Here is a 21,065-nt window from a genome sequence, read left to right on the forward strand (position 1 = left end):
CCTCCCTACCCCCCACCCCACCCCCAGCCTCGCTCTAACTGCCCTGCTGTGGCTCACCTGTGGACATGGCCCCAGGAAAGCAGGCCAGGAGCCAGCTGACTGTCAGCATCACCTTGAAGAAGTCCTGTGTGCTGGCACCTCCCATCCTGGCTGAGCACTCCCTGAAACAGAAGCGCCGCGTCAGACCTGCACCCTCCTTGGGCTGCAGGCAGTGCCAGCGTAGCCACACGCCAGCTGGCCAGGGCAGTCCTCAGACGCCATGGCTCAAGCCTGGGCGCATCATGGCCCGCAAACCCTGGCATCGTCCAGCCTGTGTCCTGCAGCTCAGAGACCCCCTGATGGCTGGACTCTCATCCTCCGTGCTCGAGCTCCCATCCCTCTAGAACGCAGCTTTTTTCTTAAGGCAAGAAAGAGAAAAACAAAACTACTCCCACTGAACAGGAGCTGGGAGTTAGATGCCACCATTTTTGCTGTGTGATCTCAGCTGATGCGATTAACCTCTCTGGGCCTCAGTTTCCTGATCTGAAACAGGAGGATGTGGATTGAAGGACTTCTAGCACTTACTTCACCTGAACCAGTATATGCTTTAGAACAAATCTTGTTAATATTGAAATCCTAGATGTGATGCCTTGTTTTAAACCCTCCCCATATCAAGAGGGAGGTGGGACAGGGATACCTGAGTCCCCCAATATCCATGTCCCGCTCCTGACTCAGTCAAAGAACCCTGGACATTTATCTGGGTGCATGGCCACCTAGGAGGAAGGCTGCCTTCTCCAGCCTCTCTCACATGAGCTGTGGCCTTGGAATTAAGTTCTGACCGACACAGCAGACAGACAGTGTGCCCTCCTTCCTGCTGACTGGAGTGTGGATGTGATGGCTGGATCCACAGCAGCTGTCTCAGGCCATGTGATGGGAGCCATGCACTGAAGATGGCAAAGCAAACAGAGAGAGAACGAGGCTTCGACCTTGTGGAGAACTGTAACAGCCCTGGACTATGGATTTATTTTATGTGAGAGAGATTTAAACTTCCATGTCACCAAACTTCCGGATTTCTACAGCCACTTATCTTTTTTCCTTTTACGTACACAGAACGCGATATGGAAATCAGTCTAGATAAATCTCAAGACAGGAACTTAAAAAAAGCCGGGCTGCCCTTTCAGAATAGAATGCCACTTGGAGAAATGCCTTCAAGCTCTGCGGCACACGGATTGCTTAGCCCGGGCATGGGGAGTGGCAGCTCCACTTCTGTGCCCGTGTCCCCAGTGTCACCGTGCCCAGGGACAAACAGGTATTCTTCCACACTGAGAAAGGGGCCCAAATGTGTGTCACGCCTCCCTGCGAGCTAGCTCGGGGACAGATCTGATCATCCTTGACCTTTCGTTCCAGGTGAGGTGCTTTGTGTGAGCGCAGTGAGTCGGGGCGCAGGAGGGTCTGGCCCCTTGCCGGGTCCCTCCACACAGGTGTGCTGGGGAGGCCGTGGGAGGGAGGGAACGGCACTCCCAGAATCAATGCCCGTGGTGTCCTCGTAACGGGCACCCTGCCTGGCCCAGGCCTGATCTGCAGAGAACAACAGGGCCCATTCTAGTCCTCAGCCGGTTGCTGAAGTCACGCATCGTGGCATCTGAGAATGGCGCCTTTCCCACGGCCCCAGAAGAGGAGTGTCCGCTTTCATGCTCTTTGCAATAGAAAGGAGGGGACACCGGGGACAGCAGCATTTGTGGTCCTTAGGGGAAAGCCAGAACCCTGATCTCAAGTCTCGATCAGTTTAGAAAATCCAAAGGCAGTTTGCCATCTGCTGCTGAGAAGCCCCCAGTTGTCCCGGGGCTCCCCTGAGGGAGCCTGGACTTTAGGGCCAGGAGCTGGCACCTTCGCTTGTGAAGGAATGTGACAGGCAGCAAGGCTGGAGGTGACAGGGGGCGGGCGCAGCCTGGATGCGGACACCCTCCTGGCCTGAGGGCAGGGTGACCCTCCTCAAGGCGTTTTCCTCTGTGGGCCTGTCTGTGCCGGTGCAGAGAGGGAGGCTGGCATACCAGGCTCTGGAGCTCTGATGCCTTCAGATTATTTCATAGCTCATTTCAGAGACCAAGGAGACGGCTTTCTGGGTGGCTGCAAGGACAATTCCACTTGGATGGACGTGCTCATACCTCTTTATCCTAACGTTAACAAGCCCTCCTGCTGCGTCTCAGAGCCAGCCCTGCTGAGTCATGGAGGCAGAGACACCCCTGTCCTAAGACGGGAGCCCCATATTGCTGGTGGGTGGCCCGCCTGCTTCCTCGCCCGTGCGTGCCTGGCTTCCAGCGCCCGAGGGCAGCAACCCCAGAAACAGTCTGTTGAAGGGACTCCCAAAAGGTTCTCAGATTTCACTTGGGCGTTTGTCCCCACAGGAGGACAGCTTTCTCTGTTGGCCACAAAAGCCCTCTGGCAATGGAGCTGGAGTTCGGAGTCTCCGGCTGGCAAGACACGGCCGTGAAACAGGTCCCAGCTGCGGAAGGGCCGGGGCGAGCGCAGTCGGCTAACAAAGCTGGAAGGCTCTGCAGAGCTGCTGGCCGGAGGCTGGCTGACGGCTGCACTGCTGGTCCTTAAAGGGGGCACTGACCCCCTTCAGCAGAGCCCGCGTGGAAGGAGAACGGACACGCCTCGTGGAAGGCAGCACTTGGGCCCCTCCACCAGTCTTCACAACAACAAGCTAACGTATTCCAGAAGCTCAGCGTCGCCCATCAGCTGCTCCTCGGTGCTCGTGTTTGTCAGGTCTCCAGGGACGTGGAAGGGCCGGAGCAGGGCTGGCATGAGGGACGCTGTTGCCATCGTGCCTCTGCCTCTCCTGGCAGCCAGCACACACCAGGCGCCAGGGGCTTAGCTCCTCGTCCTTCAGGTCCCAGGTCTGTCACAGCTGCCCTGCGGCCCAGGGCTTGTCACCTGCAGAGGGGAGCAGAGTGTTACTGCAGCCTCCAGAGGGGACCCCGAGTTCTTTTTTTTTTAATCTTTTTTTAGATCATTTTTTAAACTTATTTTTCAATTACAGTTGGCATACAGCATCACATCGGTTTCAGGTGTACAGCATAGTGATGAGACATTTATAAAACTTACAAAGTAATCCCTGATACATCTAGTACCCATCTGACAGCGCAGAGTTACCGTTGGGTCGTCGGATAAATCATGACACATTTTTGCAATGAAAACCATAGAAAAATACATCATGACTTTCCGACGACCCAATATTACAGTATTATTGAGCATTTTCCCTGTGCTGCACGTTACATCGCGTGACTGTTTTTATAAGCGGCACTTTGTTCCTCCCTTCCCCTTTTCACGCAGCCCTGACCCCTGGCCCCTCCGACCCACGACCATCAATGTGTCCTCTGGCTCTTGCTCAGACCTCCTGGGGCAGCAGCACGGGTAAGGACACGCCTGCCCCTGGCATTCCTGCCCTGGGGTGCTGAGAAGTTCTGCTGCCGCAGAGGCTGCAAAACCGGCACTTTCCTCAGGGATTGTCGGAGACAGAGAGACAAAGGAGGGGAGAGGGTCAGTCTCAGCCCTGAGGTAGGGGTGAGGGGGGGCTGCAGGGTGGTCTGGAGGCTCCTGTTTGGGGACGAGACGGCACAGGGACAGCCATGAGTCTCCCGGTCAAACCTGCACGGAGGCAATTCTCATTCCACGCAAACCCAGACACGGCTGGCTCGGTGACAGGCAGGGCAGTGTGCCGGCCAAGGGCAGGGGCCCAGCTGACCTCGAAAAGCTCCCTGGCCGCCTGGGCCTCACATTTTTATCCGTAGAACAGGAACAACACATCCTAAATTCCCAGGTCTTGTGAGGATCCAATGAGACGCTTATAGCCCTGGGACTGACCGGCGTCAGTGCCCAAGCTGTTGGACACGCCGCCCGCAGCTGACAAGCCTGGGACATGGAACCTGAGCACCGGGGCTCACAGGTTCTGATCCTCAGCCCTGGACTGGGGTCTGATCCTCGTTCCCAACAGGCCCCCAGGGAGGCTGCTGCTGCCGCTGGGCGGTGGGCCAGGCTCTGGGCCCAGGGAGCTAGCCCAACCTCCCTCCCTGTTCTACAGGTGGGCAAACCCAAGCCCACGGAGCAGGACACCGCAGCTCACACTGGTCGGGAGCAGTAACAGAAGGTGGACAGGACAACTGCTGTCTGACTCCAAATCATGCATCTTGTGCCACCTTCCCTGCCATCTGCTTGCTTGAGAGGGAGGAAGAGAGAGGGGAACACTGGGCCCAGCTGTTCCTGCCCCTGTTTTCAGTCGAGGCATCGCTTTAAGTCAGAGTTTGGATAGTAAACACGCCTCAGGTACCTTCGATACATCCAGAGCCTTAAATTATCTTCCCCCAAGGAAACAGCTCTGACAGGGGGAATTCCCACCAGAGGGCCACCTGCAGAGTCTGAGAGGAGAGAGGCTACAGTCCCCTGTGGTAGAAGTTCACCCTCACAGGCACCCCCTTCCCAAGCACATCAGAGCTGGTCCTGTCGGATCTTGCTGTGCCATCAAATTCAAATCCCTCCTCAACCAGCGAACCAGCTACCGGGCTGGTGGCCTCAAAGCCTGAGCCACTGCAGCTCTGAACCCATCCATCCAGCACATGCTGTCCAGGCGCCCGCGGTGCTGACGGAGGAGGAGGAGGAGGAAGACCCTGGCGCTCAAAGCGACCCCATCTATCACCCTCGGCAACAGGCACAGAACTGTAGCTGCCTTACAGGGCTGTTGGGCGGGATGCGGTGATGCTAGCAATGTGTGTGGCATGGTGACAGACCACAGTGCCATAACGCCCCATCAGGGTCATGTGGGTCTGGTGCAGCCGACCATCAGCCCGACTTGCTGAACGGGACGGTTACCTCTCCCTCTGATAAATGGGTAGAGCTGCGTCATCGGAGAAGAGGTACCGCCGCTGAACAAGAGAGGCTTTCTCAGACGCTTGACATCGGGGACTTGACGCAGCAACTCACCCCCACGGGGCATGGTGTTTATGGAGTGAAGAAAATACACAAATATGACATGACGGGGCCCCATACTGGGCTCTGGGAGGACATGTCACCTGGGTCCGGCAATCGCCAGCGTTCTTGTTGGAAAGAATGCACGAGGGGTGGGTGGGGGAGTCCTTTCCATTCGACAAGGGCTTCACTTGTTCCTCCCATTCAAGCAAAACGGAGCCCCCCAAAGAGGAGAGGAGGGAGATAAAAGAGGATTGTTTACACTTCCCAGCATTAAGTTACCCCTTCTGGGGGATTCCGCGGATGAAGGCAGGCAGAGACACGCCTGCTGGGCGGGGGGCTGTTGGGAGGGCGGTACAGGGAGAGGAAGCCCGGTGCCCTTGGCCCGACCACACACTGACTCCTGTGGACCAGCAGGTGTGCTGCTCCTGTGACTTAACTGCTCCTTCTCTCCACCACCGTCCTCCCGGCCGCCACGGCGACCTCTGGAAACCGGCTATGTGTTCTAAGACTCTGTCTCTGTCCCCATGAGGAAGTCTCCCTGCCCCTAACGTCTGTATCAGTTGCTTCTTCCTCCTTACACGGACCTCATTCCGCCCTTAGAGTTCCGGAAGGTTCTCCACGTCGGGCTGCAGGCTCCTTGCAGGCAGGCATTATGTAAACGGTGTTTCTTTTCCTACAGACTTTAGCTCAGCAGTCTGGCACACAGGGGCTGCCAGGCCACCCGGGACCATGAGTGAATGTGTCTGCAAATGATCGGGGCACAAACTCACGACGTGGCTATTCACCTGCTTGCAGCTCAGTACTGTCCAGGGCTCTCAAAGAACACAGTGGCAGTCCTGAGACAGAGGCTGGAGACATTTCAACAAGCTGATGAGTCTTAATCAGTTTGTTGAGCATCTTTTTAAACATCTTTTTAAACCTTCCTTATTAAAATAGGCTTTCTCCTCCAGGATCATGAAGGGAGGAGTCATGTTGTTGATACAGGTGTTTCTCCCCAGACTCACCAAGTCCAGAAGGTGACAGGAGGCTGACGTAAGGAAGGCAGGCCTCTCCCACCAACCCCAGCTCCCTCTGGAGACGGCATGCCTACTCTGCAATGTACCCAAGGGTCCCAGGGTCCCCTACCTTGGTTCCCAGGTGTTAAAGATACCTGACACCTACTAGCTCACTTATTCTCCCCATCCAGACATGTGTGAGGTTCCCGGCATGCAGGTCCAGGCAGTGCACGCTGCTAGGGCAGCTGAGGATGGGATACCTGACCTGGGTCCCACCCTGGCTTTAGCGAACGTCACCCACAGAAGGCACAGCAGCCTGCCGGCTGGCTTCCCTCTCCCAGGAACAGGGAGAGCCTGTGGGGGAGTCGGGGTTGGAGGGTGCTGCCCAGAAGGAGGCTTTTATATCCCTCCCTGTGCCCTCAGGGTGGGCAGCTGAGAGATCTGAGATGCCCAGAGCAGCCCCATCACAGAGTTCAGTGACCTCAAAGGGAGTCTCTCCCGGGACTGAGTCACAGCGTGGACCCGCCCAAAGTCAAACTGCAGGCTGCACACCTTCCTGGCTGGCTGTGCATGCGTGCGCTACTGGCTGAGGGGGTGGCTGTAGCAGTAAACGCCTCCTCGGTTGTGCTTTGAACGGAAAACCCTAGCGATTGGCTTGGCACTTGTCCTGCTCTGAAGTTACCCCATGTGTGTCCACTTGTTTCTGAGGCCCCTGTCCTGTCCCTGCCATCTCCTTAGGGGTTCCTGCCTGGTGGGGGTGGGGCGCTCACGCCCACACATCGCTTTCTTTCAAGGAGCATACAGTCGGTGCTAAATAAGAGTGAGGATGCCCGAGCGTGGGGAGGGGCAGGGGTGAGCACGGCATGGGGTCCAGCTCCTGAAGCACCTCTGCCCAGAAGGGAAGGAGTTTAGACTGTCTCCTGAAGGCTCGGGGCCACCGGCAGGTGGAGAAGCCGGGGAACAGGGGCTGTATTTTATACAGATGCTGCTGGCAGGGCCTGGGAGGGAGGTGGGGGGGGATGGCAGTGCCCCGGGGGCCTCTGCCCAAGTGGATTAACTCAGCACGCTCACTAGGTGCCTGCTGCACAACAGTTCCGGGCGCTGGGCCACGGCAGCCTGGGCTGGGCTGGAACTGACAGCCTAGTCTAGGGCCCATGGGTGGGAGCGGAGAAAGGACAGAACAAAGAAAGGCTCCCTGGGGGTGTCTGGTGTTGGCCGCTGTGGACAAGATGGAGAAGATAAGGGGGGAAGGAGTGGTTACTTTATAGGGGTCAGGGACGTTCTCCCTGAAAAGGTGACATTTCAGCAGAGACCTGAGGAAGGGACAGCGCGGGGCGCCATGGGACAGGGCAGAGGGACAGCGGGCGAGAACGCGAGGCGGAGCAGGCTCTGTGTATCCTCAGAGCGGACAGAGGGCCAGGGGCCCACAGCTCAGGTGGGGGTAAGGGGTGACCAGAAGCGCACACCAGGTGGCTATAACAGGGCGGGGGTCCGGGGGGAGAAGCGGTGTGCTCCCCCCCCCCGGGGGGGCATGTTACAGAAACGAGGCTGTCACCAGAGCAGGCCCACCGGCTCAGGACTTCATCAGCTATCTCACCAAGCGGGGCCACAGGAAGGGGGTGGCGTGAGGGATCTAAGCAGGCTGACTCCTCGCTGAGTGGGCCATACCGTGCGCACCTGGAGAGAGACATGTCAAAACATGGGGCCCGGCGAGACGCAAACTGCTGTTAGAACGGTTCTAGGATGCGGCTCTGTGTGTTCAAACCACTTCTGCATTAGGGCTGTGGTTCTCAGACACCCACTGTCAGATTTAAAGGAAGGGAAGGCAGACAGACCACCCCAGTGTCCCTGAAGGTGGGAGAGGAAGGGAGGGAGACCCCAGGGGTTCTGATGCTGTGGGCAGGTCTGGGGCAGGACCCAACCCCCCACATCTGCACACACGCCCACACCCTGGGAGACAGATGCAGGTCCTGCCTGTCGGAGGCCCAGGCTGAGAACTGCGTTTAGCCTCGCTCGGCAAAGGCCCACCTCGTGCGCCCATGGACCGTGGGCCAGAGGTGACCTTCAGACTGGAAAGGAGGACCTGGGGACAAAGGCCTCTGACAGGGCGATGCACTCCTGCTCCCAGGGGCCGGGATATTCAGGAGGGTCAAGGGCCAGGCGCAGATTCAAAGGTGATGAGTTTGAGTTTTGTCCCCAGGACTGGGGGGAGGATGTGCTCTATCAAATGGGATGAGATGGGAGAGCGGGTGGGGGGGACAGGAGGACTCCGGGAAGGGCGGGGGGACCAGGCCACGGGCCCCGGTGCTCACATGGACGCTGAGGGGGGCTGGCCTGCATTCCCTCCTGCCTTCAGCCCTCGCTGTCCTTTGACAAGCACCCCGCCTTCACCCTCAGTCACGTGCTTCAGGTAGGACTGAGCCACCCACCTGGGCGCCCGAGGGGGGACATGTGACCCACTCCCTGGCTGCTGTGACTGGTTCAGGGGATGGTCATGTGTCCCAGGACCAGAAAGGGGACCTGCGTGGAACTCCCGGGGAAAGCTAGTTTCCGTCCCACCACGGCTGGCAAGCCTGTAGTCGCTGGGCCATCTTTCCTCTGCACTGAGCCTGCCTGAGAACGCAGCCTGCACAGAGGACGCACAGCCTCGAGCTGACGGGGGCAGACACTGCTGAGTGCCCGGACCGGACTCTGCCTGCAGCCACCCTGCCCCTGCACCTCCCAATCACATGGGCCAACACGGCCCCTTGTCTGCTGAAGCCAATTTGTGTTTTGACATTTACTATGGAAACAACCCCAGCTGCTGAGGTGCCAAGAGGGGAAGGCGAGAGGAGGGTCAGTTTCTTACAAGCCTTTTTGTTCTCAAAATGCCCATGTAATCAATAAGGCTTCACATGACTTTACCGAGGAAAGAGGCTTCCTTTCTCCAATTGCAGCATGTCCCCCAAACACGCATGTCCTCAGGGAAGGTGACCCATATGAGAAAGAATGAAAGTCATCCTGCCACCAGAGCCTAAGACTCTTTCCTCTAGGGTTTTGCAAGAACCCTCTCACAGCCTACTCCCCACCTCCACCCAGCCCATGTTCCACGGGCCAGCCAGCGAGCACCGTGGCCCATTTTTGCTTAGAGCCATCCAGCGACTCCCACCACACTGAGCATGTAGTCAGAACTCCCCACCCAGCCCTACCGGGCCAAGCTCCCTCTCCACACCCGTCTCTATCCCCGCCATGCTGGCCTCTTTGTCACTTCCTTGGAGATGCCAAGCTCATTTCTGCCCCAGGACCTTTACACGTGCTGCCCTACTGCCTGGAGTGCTTTCCCCCGCTCCGCTCACCCTCAGTTATCAGTTAAAGTCCTGTTCTTAGAGGCTTTTCGTGGCACCCCATTCCCATCTGAGGAAGGTCCTCTCTGTCAAGGCCTTTCAGAGTGACCTCACTTGCCGCCGCTTACAATCACATATTTACTTATGAGTCTGCTTACTGCCCATAGCTTCATGAGAGGAGGGATCATGGCCACTGGCCACTGGCGGTGCTGCTCAGAGTGTGGTCCCGGGACCAGCTGCGTCAGCGTCCCCTGAGAGCCTGAGACATGAGGCGTCTTGGCCGAGGCCACCGACAGCCAGCCTTCAGTGATCCGCGTGCACATGGAAGCGTGAGAACATCCCCTCTGCGAGACGGACCTCCCTCTGCTCCGAGGCCCCTCCTGACCCGACCCCGCTCCCGCGGCTGCAGGAGTCAGACCTGCTGGCTTCTGTGCATTTTTTTCCATCTCCCTCTCCCCCCAGAGGCACTGATATTCCCCCCAAACTCAGGACACAGGAGGCAGGCCATGAGAAGTTCCACAAAGAGTAGGGGCCCCAAGAGGGCTTATGTGACAGCCCCAAGAAAGGGGTGCAGCCCCACGAGGGAGCTCCCTGGGCTCGGACACAACAGGAGGCCAACGTCCTGGCACCTGCTGCATCTGGAAGCAGGCTGGAATGTCATAAGGCCGGGCCTGGCAGCACTTCACAGAGCGCAGCCTTCCTCCCGGCTCCTGTTCTCAGGCTCACACAAACCCAGGAAGGGCAGAGACAGGGATGTTTGCACAGCAGAGCGGCCGGTCTCCGCTCCTCCCTCTGCCCGGCAGATTGGAGTCGAAAGAGCACACTTGACTTGGGTTCAAGTTTGGGCCAGAGGCATCCTTTGATCTGAGGGGCTTGTCTTTCTCTGGATTATTTATTTGTGGAAACCACCCTGGCTTCCCACTACTTCAAATACACCTACAGGAAATGACGGCAGGGGGGCCCCACCAAGGCTCGCTTTACTGCCCAGTGTGCCGCTGGCTCCTGTGCCTGGGTTCAGTTACCTGTATGTATTCCTGCACACAGGTGCGAGTCGCAGCCTTGGAACAAAAGCCCGCGCTCTTTGGAAGAAAGTGGGCTCTGATACACTTATGGGGAGGGGTGGCTAGAAATGGGGAGTCCCGGGGTCGAGTCCTGGCAGACCTGCGGCACGGCTCCCCTGGGCTCGGTTTCCTCTCTGGAAAGGGGGACCCGAGGAAACATGAATTTGGGGGCTGACTCAGGGCCAGGTCCCGCTCAGGGCTGTGACAGACACCAGTCAGGACGGCGGTGCCTGCTTAGAGAAGCTCGCCGACCAGCCCTGAGCTCTGGGACCCCTGCTTCACCACGAGGGGACCCTAGGGCTCCACATAATTGCTTCCCCCACCCCCAACACTGTACTATGAACATTTTCAAACACACAGCCAAGCTGAAAGAATTTCACAGTGAGCGTCAACACACCCCCGACCCAGATGCTACCAGTAACATTTCCCTGTGTTTGCTTTGTCACGTATCTACCCATCCATCCTTCTCTCCTCCGAGAGACCAACCTTGTTTTTGAGATGTGGTTCAAAGTAAATTGTCCCTAAGTTCTTCAGCTTGCCTACGAATACCTAGAGTTCAATACTCATTGCAAAATTTTCTAAATCTTTTGAGGTAAAATTTACATGTAATGAAACACACAGACCTCACGCGTGCCTTTGCTGAGCGCCAACCAACGCATGCACCCACGTAACCAAGCCCCGGTCCAGAGGCGGAACATACACCATCGCCCGAGAATGTTCCCTCCCGCCACTTCCCCATCAAGTCCCCATCAAGGCAACTGCTGTGGTGGCTGAAACATATCCGAACACAGGCTTGTGCTGCCTGTTCTAGAACGTTCTACAGATGGAATAATCCAGTACACAGTCTTCCGCATGCGGCTGCTTCTCCCCAGCGTGTTTCTGAGACCCGCCCACGTTGCTGTGAGCCTCAGCAGCTCGCTCCTTACAACCACTGTGTGGTATCCAACTGCACGAACATGCCGTCCTGCCTATCACTGCTCTGGGGACCCCCATGACGTGGAGTTTGGGAGAAGAAAAGAGGGGCAGCTTTGTCCCCATGCACAGCTAGACAAGCCATGCTTGCCGCCGCACTCAAAGCCTTCAGGATGCTTTGGAGGCCCTGTCCCGCCCGGCCGCTGGCAGCTCCCTGGTCTCCAGTTCCCTCATCTGCGAGAGCCTTCCCCAAACGGCCTTTGGGAGGAATAATGAGGTGACACTTGCGAAGTGACTGGCAGAGGGCTTGGCACCAACAGCAAGTGTTCTAAATTTTACTGTGTGTTGGTGAAGGGGGCTTTGATTTTTAAAAGATGTGAGTCTGAACCCCGCAGGAGACACGAAGTGGCTCTGCCACTCTGGGAAATTTCCGTAGGTTCTTTTAAAAATAGAAATGGCTTCATACTATTTTATGATATTAGCCTGTGGACTTATTTTTCCTCTTCCTGTTTTCCCCCTTTCCATTCAGCTTTTCAACCGCCTCCCTGCAGTATCTGAGGCTGAGGTTCCTCTCCGGCACAGAAGGCCGTCGGTGTCTCCCCCTGATGGAGGTGTGGAGACAAGTGTGAGAGGATGCCCACCAAGGGCTCGGGGAAGCACCAGGGCTGGGGACGCGTTGAGCACTCTGTAGGAGTCGCCTTCCATGAGCAGCTGTGCTCGCTGAGAGGGCGGCCCAGCGACGGCGTCAGTGCTGAAGACAGCGGGCGCTGAGACACGCTGTGGGGAGCGTCCTGCCCTGAGGAGTCAGGACACCGGGCACACAGGCAGCCCTGGGCTTCCTGCCCAGCAGATGCTCCTGCAAATGGAATTCCAGAGGAGCGTTCCCTGGGCCCTCAGCCTGCTCTCCAGGGGCTGCAGCCCACGCCTGGGTCATGGCCAGGAGCAGCCGCCAGGCAGCGCAGAGCCCCCGCCTCAGGCTCTGGCCTCCTCTGCTGAGCTGAGCAGTGGCCCGGGACGCTGGCCCAGGTTCAGCCCAAGTTGGCTCTGTTGCCTAAGATCTTCCAGAGGCTTCAGTGGAAAAAGTTATTCCTTGCTTTTCACCATAAAATGGGAGAGAGGTGGCTTACAGATGAGGTGGCACTGTCCACTCAGGGCAGACCCTGCTGGCTTGCCGAGGCCCTCTCGACAGGGCCTGGTTGGAATCTGAACCCAGAACTCTCTGACTCCAGCTTTTTCCTGCTTCTGGCTGCCCCTTGGTTCCTAGTACCAAATCTGGAGGTGGTGTTTCTAGCGCCTTGGAGCAAGGAGGGACCTTCAAAGCCATTGAGCCCGATGACTTGCCCAAGGTCCCACAGTGAAGATTTCAAAGCTGGTCCCAGTTCCAGCTTTATGTGTGCCACATGTTGGGTTGAACAACATGAAATCATAATATTCAACCATTCTGACCTACAAAAATGGTGGCTTCACATGACCCAACCTACACACATCTGTCCAGCCCGTCATGTATGCACGGCTGGCTGTCCTTGAGTCTGGGAGGTGGCGATGGAGGCACAGAGAAGAGGAAGCAGTGCCTGACCTAGAGCTTGGGTGCATCACGTCGCGATCTCTTTCCTAATGGTCCCACCTCTTACTGTGAGATCCATGCCATGTGAACTGGGTCAATCACTTTCTTGCGGCTTCCCAAATCTCTGACTTGACTTGTGCTCTGGACCCTCTGGGATCCGCCCTTTCACAGGTGGGTCTCCTGGAACCACGTTTGTTCACTGGGACCCCTAGGCCACACTGACTGGACCAGTGGGCACCACGGACCGAAACCAGGCTGATTATTTTCCTCTGGTTCCAGTCCCTTCTTGTGGCTTTATACACGCCTTTGATTCTAGGAGACACTCCCTGTGCCCGTATAATAAACGCAACCCCATGCTTTTTTTATTATTATTATTTTGCTAAATTTAGCTCAAATTGGTTTCTATTACTTGCCACCAGGAGTCTTAGCTGTGAGCCTGTAAAGGAGCGATCCGGCCCTTCTCTCCCAAAGTCTGACATGGCCATTGGAACTTCCAGATACAACACAGTTTTCTGAGTGGGTTTCTACTCCACTCTTCTGGGTGACTACAGGCCCATCCCTGGTGGGCGGGATTTTGTAAGGACAGAGGACGTGAGGCCCCAACCCCAGGGCCGGGCAGGCTCAGTGACACGGCGCACGCGTGTGGGCCATTGGGGGCATTTTGTCGCCTGGCTATTTGGGCACCTGTTGGAAGCTACTCTCGTGTACTTACAATTCATGCTGGAACAAAGACAAGCCGAAAATCAAATAAACAGCTTGCAGACACTCAGCAGTGCACACACTTTCTTCCTCCTCCTTTAGGACTGGCAGGAGATAAGCACCACCTGGTCTGGCGGCTCGCCAGGGCTCTGCAGAAAAGGGTGAAGGGAGGGGTGGGGACGTCCCTCCGTGTATGTTGTGACATGAAAGCAGGGAAGTAAAGCGCGTCTTTGAATGGGGCCAAAACATGTTTCAGAAACACGTTTCAGTGTAGAGGAAGAGATGGCAGGGAAAACGTGTGTGCACTGAGTCAGGCCCTTCCAGTGCTGTAAAAACACTGCTTTCTTCACACAAAACCGATCGCATCACTGTTGTGGTTCTAACGCCCACCTCTCCAATTTCCAAAGATACAGACAGAAAGCAGCCACTGATTCCCAACAGGTTCGCATTCTGATTCGAAGGACACACGTCCAGCACCTTCCATGGGCCAGGCATCGGGCTACTGACTTCCTGCCTAGCTGACCCCTCATCATGCCCCAGAGGCTAAGTGGTCTGTCCAAATTCACATAGTAAGTGAGTGACAGGTCTCGTCTAGGGTCCGAAGTGCTGGACCTGCAGGCCACTGCACTTGCTCGGCTGCTCTGCTCCCCCTGAGAATGGACGGACCCGTTGGAGGAGCGCGCGAACGGTCAGACAAGGGTTCCTTCCTGCTCCAAAAGCTGCCTCCTCCCTCTCCTGCTCACGAACTCATCCCACCCACATTCAGGTCCCACCAGTGACCGCCTCCCTCCTGTAATCTCTCCGCTTACAGGCCTAGTCCGGGACCTCTGTGCTGCCTCCCTGACACTGACGGCGGCCTCCGGACCGGCCTGCTGCCTCCTGTCTCTCCCTCCTGTGCTGCCGCCAGCAGGGTCTTTCCGAAGGCAGGTCGTGGAATTACACCCTTCCAAACCACTTGATACCACAGGAGGTCCCTCACGAAGTGGCCCTGGCTGCCTACCCATCCTCACCTCCTATCGCTCTCCGTCCCCCACCCCACCTTCTCTCCACCCTACCTACACTCTGGCCACCCTGGGCCACTAAAAGACCCCTCCTCAGTAGTGTCCCACGCACGCTCACGGTCGGTGCCTCTCCTGACATGGCTCTTTGTGCCTAGAAGACCCAGTCCGGCATCACTGTCCGGGAAAGCCCTCCGCCTCATCGAGGGTGACTTCAAGCTCCCCTCTTCCTGGCGTCTTTACTGGATTCCCAAGAGGAACTAACCGTTTTCTTACTTATTTCCCAATTCTATCTAGCATCTGTCATTATTATTATTATAATCATTATTGTTGTAGAATTTTATCCTGTGTATCTCTCTTGCTAGAATGGGGGCTACTGCAAGGCAGGCAACTATTTTTTTCACCTCTACATCCCTGGTCCAGGGTGTGGCACACAGTAGGGATTCTGTAAGTGCTTGTTGGGTGAATAACAAACTCATGCACCAACAGAGCAATGCAGAAATGGCTTGGCTTACCTCTAACAAGACTGTCTCCCAGAGAAGGATGAAATCAGTTCGCCAAAAACTGGCCCATCTCACTGTATCCTTTATCCTCGCCGGTCCTGTGCGGAGGGGCAGTGGGCCCCACAGTTGTCTGCCCACCTGCTCTCCTCCAGAGCTGGCCCTCCTGCTCCCATGGAGGGACTGCCACGCGATATTCCCCAGCGGCTTGGTGCACAGGTGGACACCTGACCCCAGCCAGACCGAGTCACCTCTCGGGACTGTGGCCGTGGGGATGGAGAGTGAGTTTGTTGCTGTGGCAGAGGCTGTCCCCTATAGGGCAGCAGCCCTGTCAGCTTCCTGTCCCCTATCAGTCCACCCTGAGAGGTCCAAAGGTGACGAGAGGTGAGCAGAGGGGTACAGAGTCAAAGCCTTGATAGCACGTGAGCCCTGCTCTCAGCTCCTCCGAGACCTCCCTCCCTCCTGCTGTTACAACTTGGCCTGTCAGTCCCACCGAGGGCTCTCCAAGCCCTCACCTTAGCCTTTTGGCTTAAATGACTCTGAGTTGGGTTTATATCCCTCACAACCCCAAAGTTCTGACAAGTGAAGAGGGGCGCAGACAGGCGTGGAAGAAAACTGGGCTGGGCACTGAGCTGGGGCCCAGCTGAACTCCTGAGGGCTGCTGGGGAAAGGACTCCCCACCCTGCCCCCTTCTCCACTGCAGTGGTCAGCAAAGTCCCAACAGCATGGCCTCTCCTCCCCCCACCCTTCAGGACCTGTCTCCTTAGGGGAGTGAAAGGAGAGGCCACTCGCCACTCTCCCAGACTCAGTGCCCTGACCCCGACCCTGACCCTGACCCCTGCCCTGGCAGGGTCCACACTCTGCCCACCTCTTGTCCACACGACCACAACTGCCCATCTCTCTCCAGCCCACGTTGCCAGTGGAGCCTTCCCTAAACACATCTCCATCATGCTTCAGTCCCACTCAGAGATCCGATGCTCCCCGCGCCCCACCGTGGCCTACAGACTTGGACCCAGCTCACCTGGTGCCAGTTAGTCTGCAGCGTGTGCGCCACACGCTGTCCCAGGGAGGACTGACCAGCTCTGCCTCTGCATCTTTGCTCGCTCAGCCCACCCACCCCATCCCCGCCGGAAGACCTTCCCGCCTACTCATATTTTACTTCCGAACATTTCCATCCTGCCTCACTTTTGAGAACCTCCCTGATAACGCTGACACCTTGCTTCCTGATAAACCTTTGCCGCCCTCTCTCTCTCTCTCTCTCTCTCTCTCTCTCTCTCTCTCTCTCTGTTGGTCACTCCACTTAACCACACATGTCTCTCAAAATGACGAGGACCCCTGAGTGTCCTTCACGGCCTTCCCCTTGGCGCATTCATCCAGCACATGAGGACACCGAGGCCAGCCTGGCCCACGGTCTCCTGGGTCCCTGGCCGAGCAGGTAGCCCGGCCCGTGTGTGAGGGTTGAGCGAGCAGGAGGACCAGGATGACGGGGAGTGGGAGCTGGGGCGCCCCTGGCCAAGAGAAGGGTGAGGTCTCCCAGCTGGCTGGAAGCGCCTGCCGAACTGGCAATGGCGTGGGCGGTGGCAGCTGTGTGGGAGAGTCCTGAAGCCCTGGGGAGGGCTGTGACCTGCTCAGGGGACTCACCACCAGGAGGAGGCTGAGCACAGCACAGACGCAGCGGGACTGGCCCTGCTTCCAGACCGGAGACCCGCTCTGGGGCCCAGCCTCCTGCACCCCTTCTTTCCGCCCGGGTGCCCCTTCCCCTCGCCCTTTGGGCCAGCCGAGCTGTCAGAGCATTTGAAGTCCCCGCCTGGAGTGTGTGGGGCCAGCAGTCCTGTGCCAGCACCTGGCTGCCTGCCAGGCCTACCACCTGCTTGGTCACGTGCCCCACCTTCCCTGCCACCAGCAGCTGCTGACCAGGCCTCTGCTCCCGCGGGCTCCACGCTGCTCAAGCTCCTCGAGGGGTCCCCTCCCTGGGGACGTCAAGGGGCACTGCCCTTCCTTTCCTGCCCAAGCTCCAACATATGTATGAAATAACTCCGTCTCTCCCTAGAAACTGCTGCCGCTGCCTAAGTCAGGCCAAGGGAGAAAGGCCTGCGGGCTCAGGTCTTGGCACGTGGGGGCCCTGGTTCCCCACCAGCTGCTCCTGAGCCAACGGGGCTGTCACGGTGTTACAAGGTGTCAAGCAGGTTGTGCGAGGCCAGCCCAGCGCGTCGCAGCAGGGGCAGGGGCAGCGGGGGGCGGCCGTCTAGGAACCAGCTCTCTCAGCAGCCCCTTTCCCAGAATCGGGGTGCGAGCGAGGCTCTGGATAGGAAAAGGCTTGCGGAGGCCAGGAGAAGGCGCATCCACCGCGGCCCGCCCAGGCCAGGCAGGATCCTGCGGGGCTCCCTCTCCTTTTGTCCCAGACTTTCTGGTAAATAATCCACTTTCTGTTTTAACTGGGTCAGCTCCTGAAAGTTCTGAAGATCATCCCGGCCAAGCTGCCAGGTCTGGGCACCAAGCCCGGCGGCCCCTCTGGGGGAGACAGCCCCTCTGGCCTTGCGGAGCCGTCTCAGGAGGGGCGCCCACTGTGTCTGTGTGGCTCACATGCGCACCCCTAGCCCTCGCCACAGCACAGCTGGGGGGATGAGCTGGCTTCTGTTTCCAGCGTGGAGGGAGGCGAGCCATCTCACAGACAAGCGCACGGCCCCACCTGGGAAGATGCTGAATCGAGACTCAGCTCTTGATGGGTCTCGCTCCAAAGCCCATCGTTCATTCAGCAGTCCAACATTCAACACAACGGCCGGCCGGGTCCCCACCCTCTCAAAGTTAATAATCTACTTGGGTGGCCAACGTTTCTCAAACAGTCACAAAACCCAATGCATAATTCCAAACAATATGGTAAGTTATGTAAGTGAAAATATGGGATGCTATGAGAATACAACAGGAGTAGAACGCAGGTTGGGAAGCGGTGGGCAGGGAAAGCCCCTCGGGACACATGTGACCTGCAGGACACATGTGACCTGCAGAAGGGGAGGTGCCTGGCTGGCTGAGTGGCCGATGGCCTGTGAGCAGGCCCCACACCCACCCGTGTGCCTGAGGCTATGGGCTGAGGAAAAGGTGCACGGCTCCACACCACAAGCTCCCTGGAGCTGAGACTGAAAAAACTGTCCCTGACATCCTTCTTCTGGTGTCTGTCCTTCCCTCCTCCACCTGGTCTGGCCCCAGGCACACGGTCTGTGTGGGGACTTAGGCTGATGGGAGCGGGGATGGAAGGAACTGTCCCTCACCCTGCAGGAGTGGCTAGGGGTGGGGTGGCAGAGGGTGTGCCCGCAGGGACAGGGCCAGACAGGTGCGCTGGGGGGGAGGGGCGGGGTATGTTGGGGGGCTCACCCAGATCCCATGGAGGAAGCAGGAGGGGCCAGACCTGAAAAGCCTGCTTGGCTCCCCAGCTGTGGGGTCACCTGGACCTCAGACTTGTCCGGTTTTCCCGCCCGGTGACTTCATCTAGCTCACCGACAGGACTTTCTGTGTCACTATGGCGTGCCTGCCCCACCCCGGGCCATGGCCAAAATCACCAAGGAACCCTCAAAGGCTGGAGTGAGTGCCTTCCTAGACCCACTGAGCCAAAGCCGGTTGGTGGAAACGTCACCCTCACACACCTGACTTCTCTGGCGGAGCCCAGGAGCCCTGGATGGAGAGGGAGGTGACATTTCTTAAGCGCCTTCCTCTCCAAACCTTTAGCTTTATCCTCCAAAAATTACTGTCAGCTCTCTGATGACTAGACAATGTTCTGAGTGTATCCATATATTAGTTTATGTCATTCCACAAAGCATTCATGTTTGGGGACACTCCGGACCTGCCAATTTGACGTTCTTCTAGCACTTAAAGAACAAATCAGAACTGGATGTGGTGTGTGCTGGGGTCTGGGGCTCTGGGGCCCTGCCAACTGGAGCAGCTGGGTCAGGGGACCGTCCCTGCTCTCCACTGCGGCAGCCCCGCCCAGCTTTGCTCCTGCTCTCTACCCCACCCTCGCTGTCACCAGCACATCCCTGGGGATGGGAGGCCCTGAAGCAGAGGCAGTGGCACAGGAAGTGGGGGCAGCCCCACAGTGGAGCAGCTGGTCAGGTTCTACTGGCTTAAAAGGGCCTCAGCTGAGACGAGTAGCTGGTCCCGTCTGGGCTGCCACAGGCCATGCGTCATCCCGGGGGTGGGATGCAGGGTCACACCCCACCGCAGAGGCTATGGCCACCGAGAGGTCCAGAGGGGAAGGAGCAGGCAAAGCCACCACCTGGCTAAATCTGCAAGAGGGGCCGGCAGCTGCTTCCACCCCCTCCTGCCCCTTCGCCCTGGCACTCGGCTTATTTTAATGGCCTCTGCTTCTGGGCGAGTTCGGCCCGCTCTCTCCCCAGGATACACTGTGCCCTGGGAAGGGGGCTCAGGCAGCTGCTGCTCATCCCTGGGCAGGGCAGGAGGACACAGGCAGGAAGCCCACGCCCCCTGACCAGCTGCTCCTGAGCCCTGTGTGCCCACCAGGGAGGCTGGCTCCGGCTGTGGGTCCCGCCTGAGGGGTCGCTGGTGGAGGGTAAGTGTGTGAGGCTGGCCCCCCAAGGGCAGGCCCCATAGAAACTCTGGGGTGACCCGGGTCTGAGGGGAAGCGAGAACAACACTGGGCTGCGTTATCACCTGGCTCTGTCACTGAAGTCACGGGGAAGCCGTGGGCAATGGTTCCTTCCTGCCTCAGTTTCCCCATATGTAAAATAAGGGGCGGTCTCCTATTTTCCCTGGTGCCATGTCTCCATGAGCCTAGACTTCCTCCTTAGTGGCACTGCTGGGAGCTGGGTGGGAGCCCACCTGTGTGCCGGCAGCACCTGCCTGCACCTTTGGTCCAGAGCCATCAGCCCGCACACTCAGCCGTCTCCGAGCAGAGGCAGTAGGTGCAGTGTGACTGAACAGGGTCTGCACAACAGCAGGTACTCTTAACTGGCAAACCAAAGCACCGAAACTGTGCCAGCCCCATAGTACATGCTCAATACACAGCTGAAGCAACGAGTGAACACGTGGTTAAAAAGATGGGCTCTCGAGCCAGACTAACTTGACTGGCTAGCTGTGTGTCCTGGACCAGTTAGTTAGCTAACATTTCTGACCCTCAGTATTTTCACCTGAGAAGTGGGGATAATCATGGCGCCTACCCTAACAGGGCCGCCATGAAGATCCAATCAGATACAGCATGTAGGACATTCCATATGTGTCTGGCACACAGTAGGTTCACTACTGTCACTCACAGGATAGCTCCACCTCCTGTCCCACCAGTACCTCAAAGGTCACCTTGCAGAGTCTGACTTGACAGCCCCGATGCTGTCACTCTTTGTTGGTGGCATCCCCCCAGTGGCCAGTCAGAAATTGGGTTCCTGCTGGCTCATCCCATGGCCTCACCCCAGCATCTCTCCTCCCTCTGCAGGTCCCTGCCTCCACGCCTCTTATCCAGCCTCACTCCAGGTATGATGACGTCAGCCCTGCCCCGGGCCCCCCCTCAAGCCCACTCTTGCTGCCACCATCTGTCTGCCCGGCTTGCGCCCCCCTCACCCCGTTGTCAGCCCTACGAGAGCAAGGGTAAGTCTCTGTGCTCAATAAATGTTTGCTGACCCATGAGTCAGCCAACACCGGATACCAGAGCAAAGGTCCTGCTGGGTGGAGGGTGGCCAGGAGAGAGGCATGAAGGGCGACTTCACGCACAATTTACTGCCACTTAGTCCACCACGGGTTTGATTAAGAGACGAAGGTAGAAGATGGAATGGAAACACATCTACGAAATGTGCCGGATGGCATCCAACTTATTTCTGTTCCAAGACTGTGTTTATAAGCTGGTTGTTTAGAACCTGGCACTGTATCCTCTGTGAGAAATTCAAGTCAAGAAGTGTTGGTGATCAATTATAACTATTGATTAGCTCTTAACATATGCCAGGTACTGTGCTGGCACTCCCCAGGCATCTTCGGATTTAATCCCCTCCAGGAGGAATCACTGCCCCCGTTTTACAGATGGAGGAGCAGAGAGGCAGAAAGACTGGATGACGGTCTCCAGGTCCCATA

The 21,065-nt window shown here is 57.5% G+C and overlaps 1 protein-coding gene across 1 annotated transcript in view; it reads right to left on the bottom strand.

The window, feature by feature from the left end:
- The window catches only part of CEMIP (cell migration inducing hyaluronidase 1), a 119,868-nt gene that overhangs the window by 59,215 nt on the left and 39,588 nt on the right, over positions 1–21,065 (bottom strand). Inside the window, 2 exon segments of the mRNA XM_019640220.1 lie at positions 58–161; positions 677–2,916. Of these exon segments, the coding sequence (XP_019495765.1) occupies positions 58–161; positions 677–696 (124 nt within the window). The 5' untranslated portion in view covers positions 697–2,916.

The sequence above is a fragment of the Hipposideros armiger genome, unplaced genomic scaffold, assembly GCF_001890085.2.
Source record: "Hipposideros armiger isolate ML-2016 unplaced genomic scaffold, ASM189008v1 scaffold_48, whole genome shotgun sequence".
Taxonomy (NCBI): domain Eukaryota; kingdom Metazoa; phylum Chordata; class Mammalia; order Chiroptera; family Hipposideridae; genus Hipposideros; species Hipposideros armiger.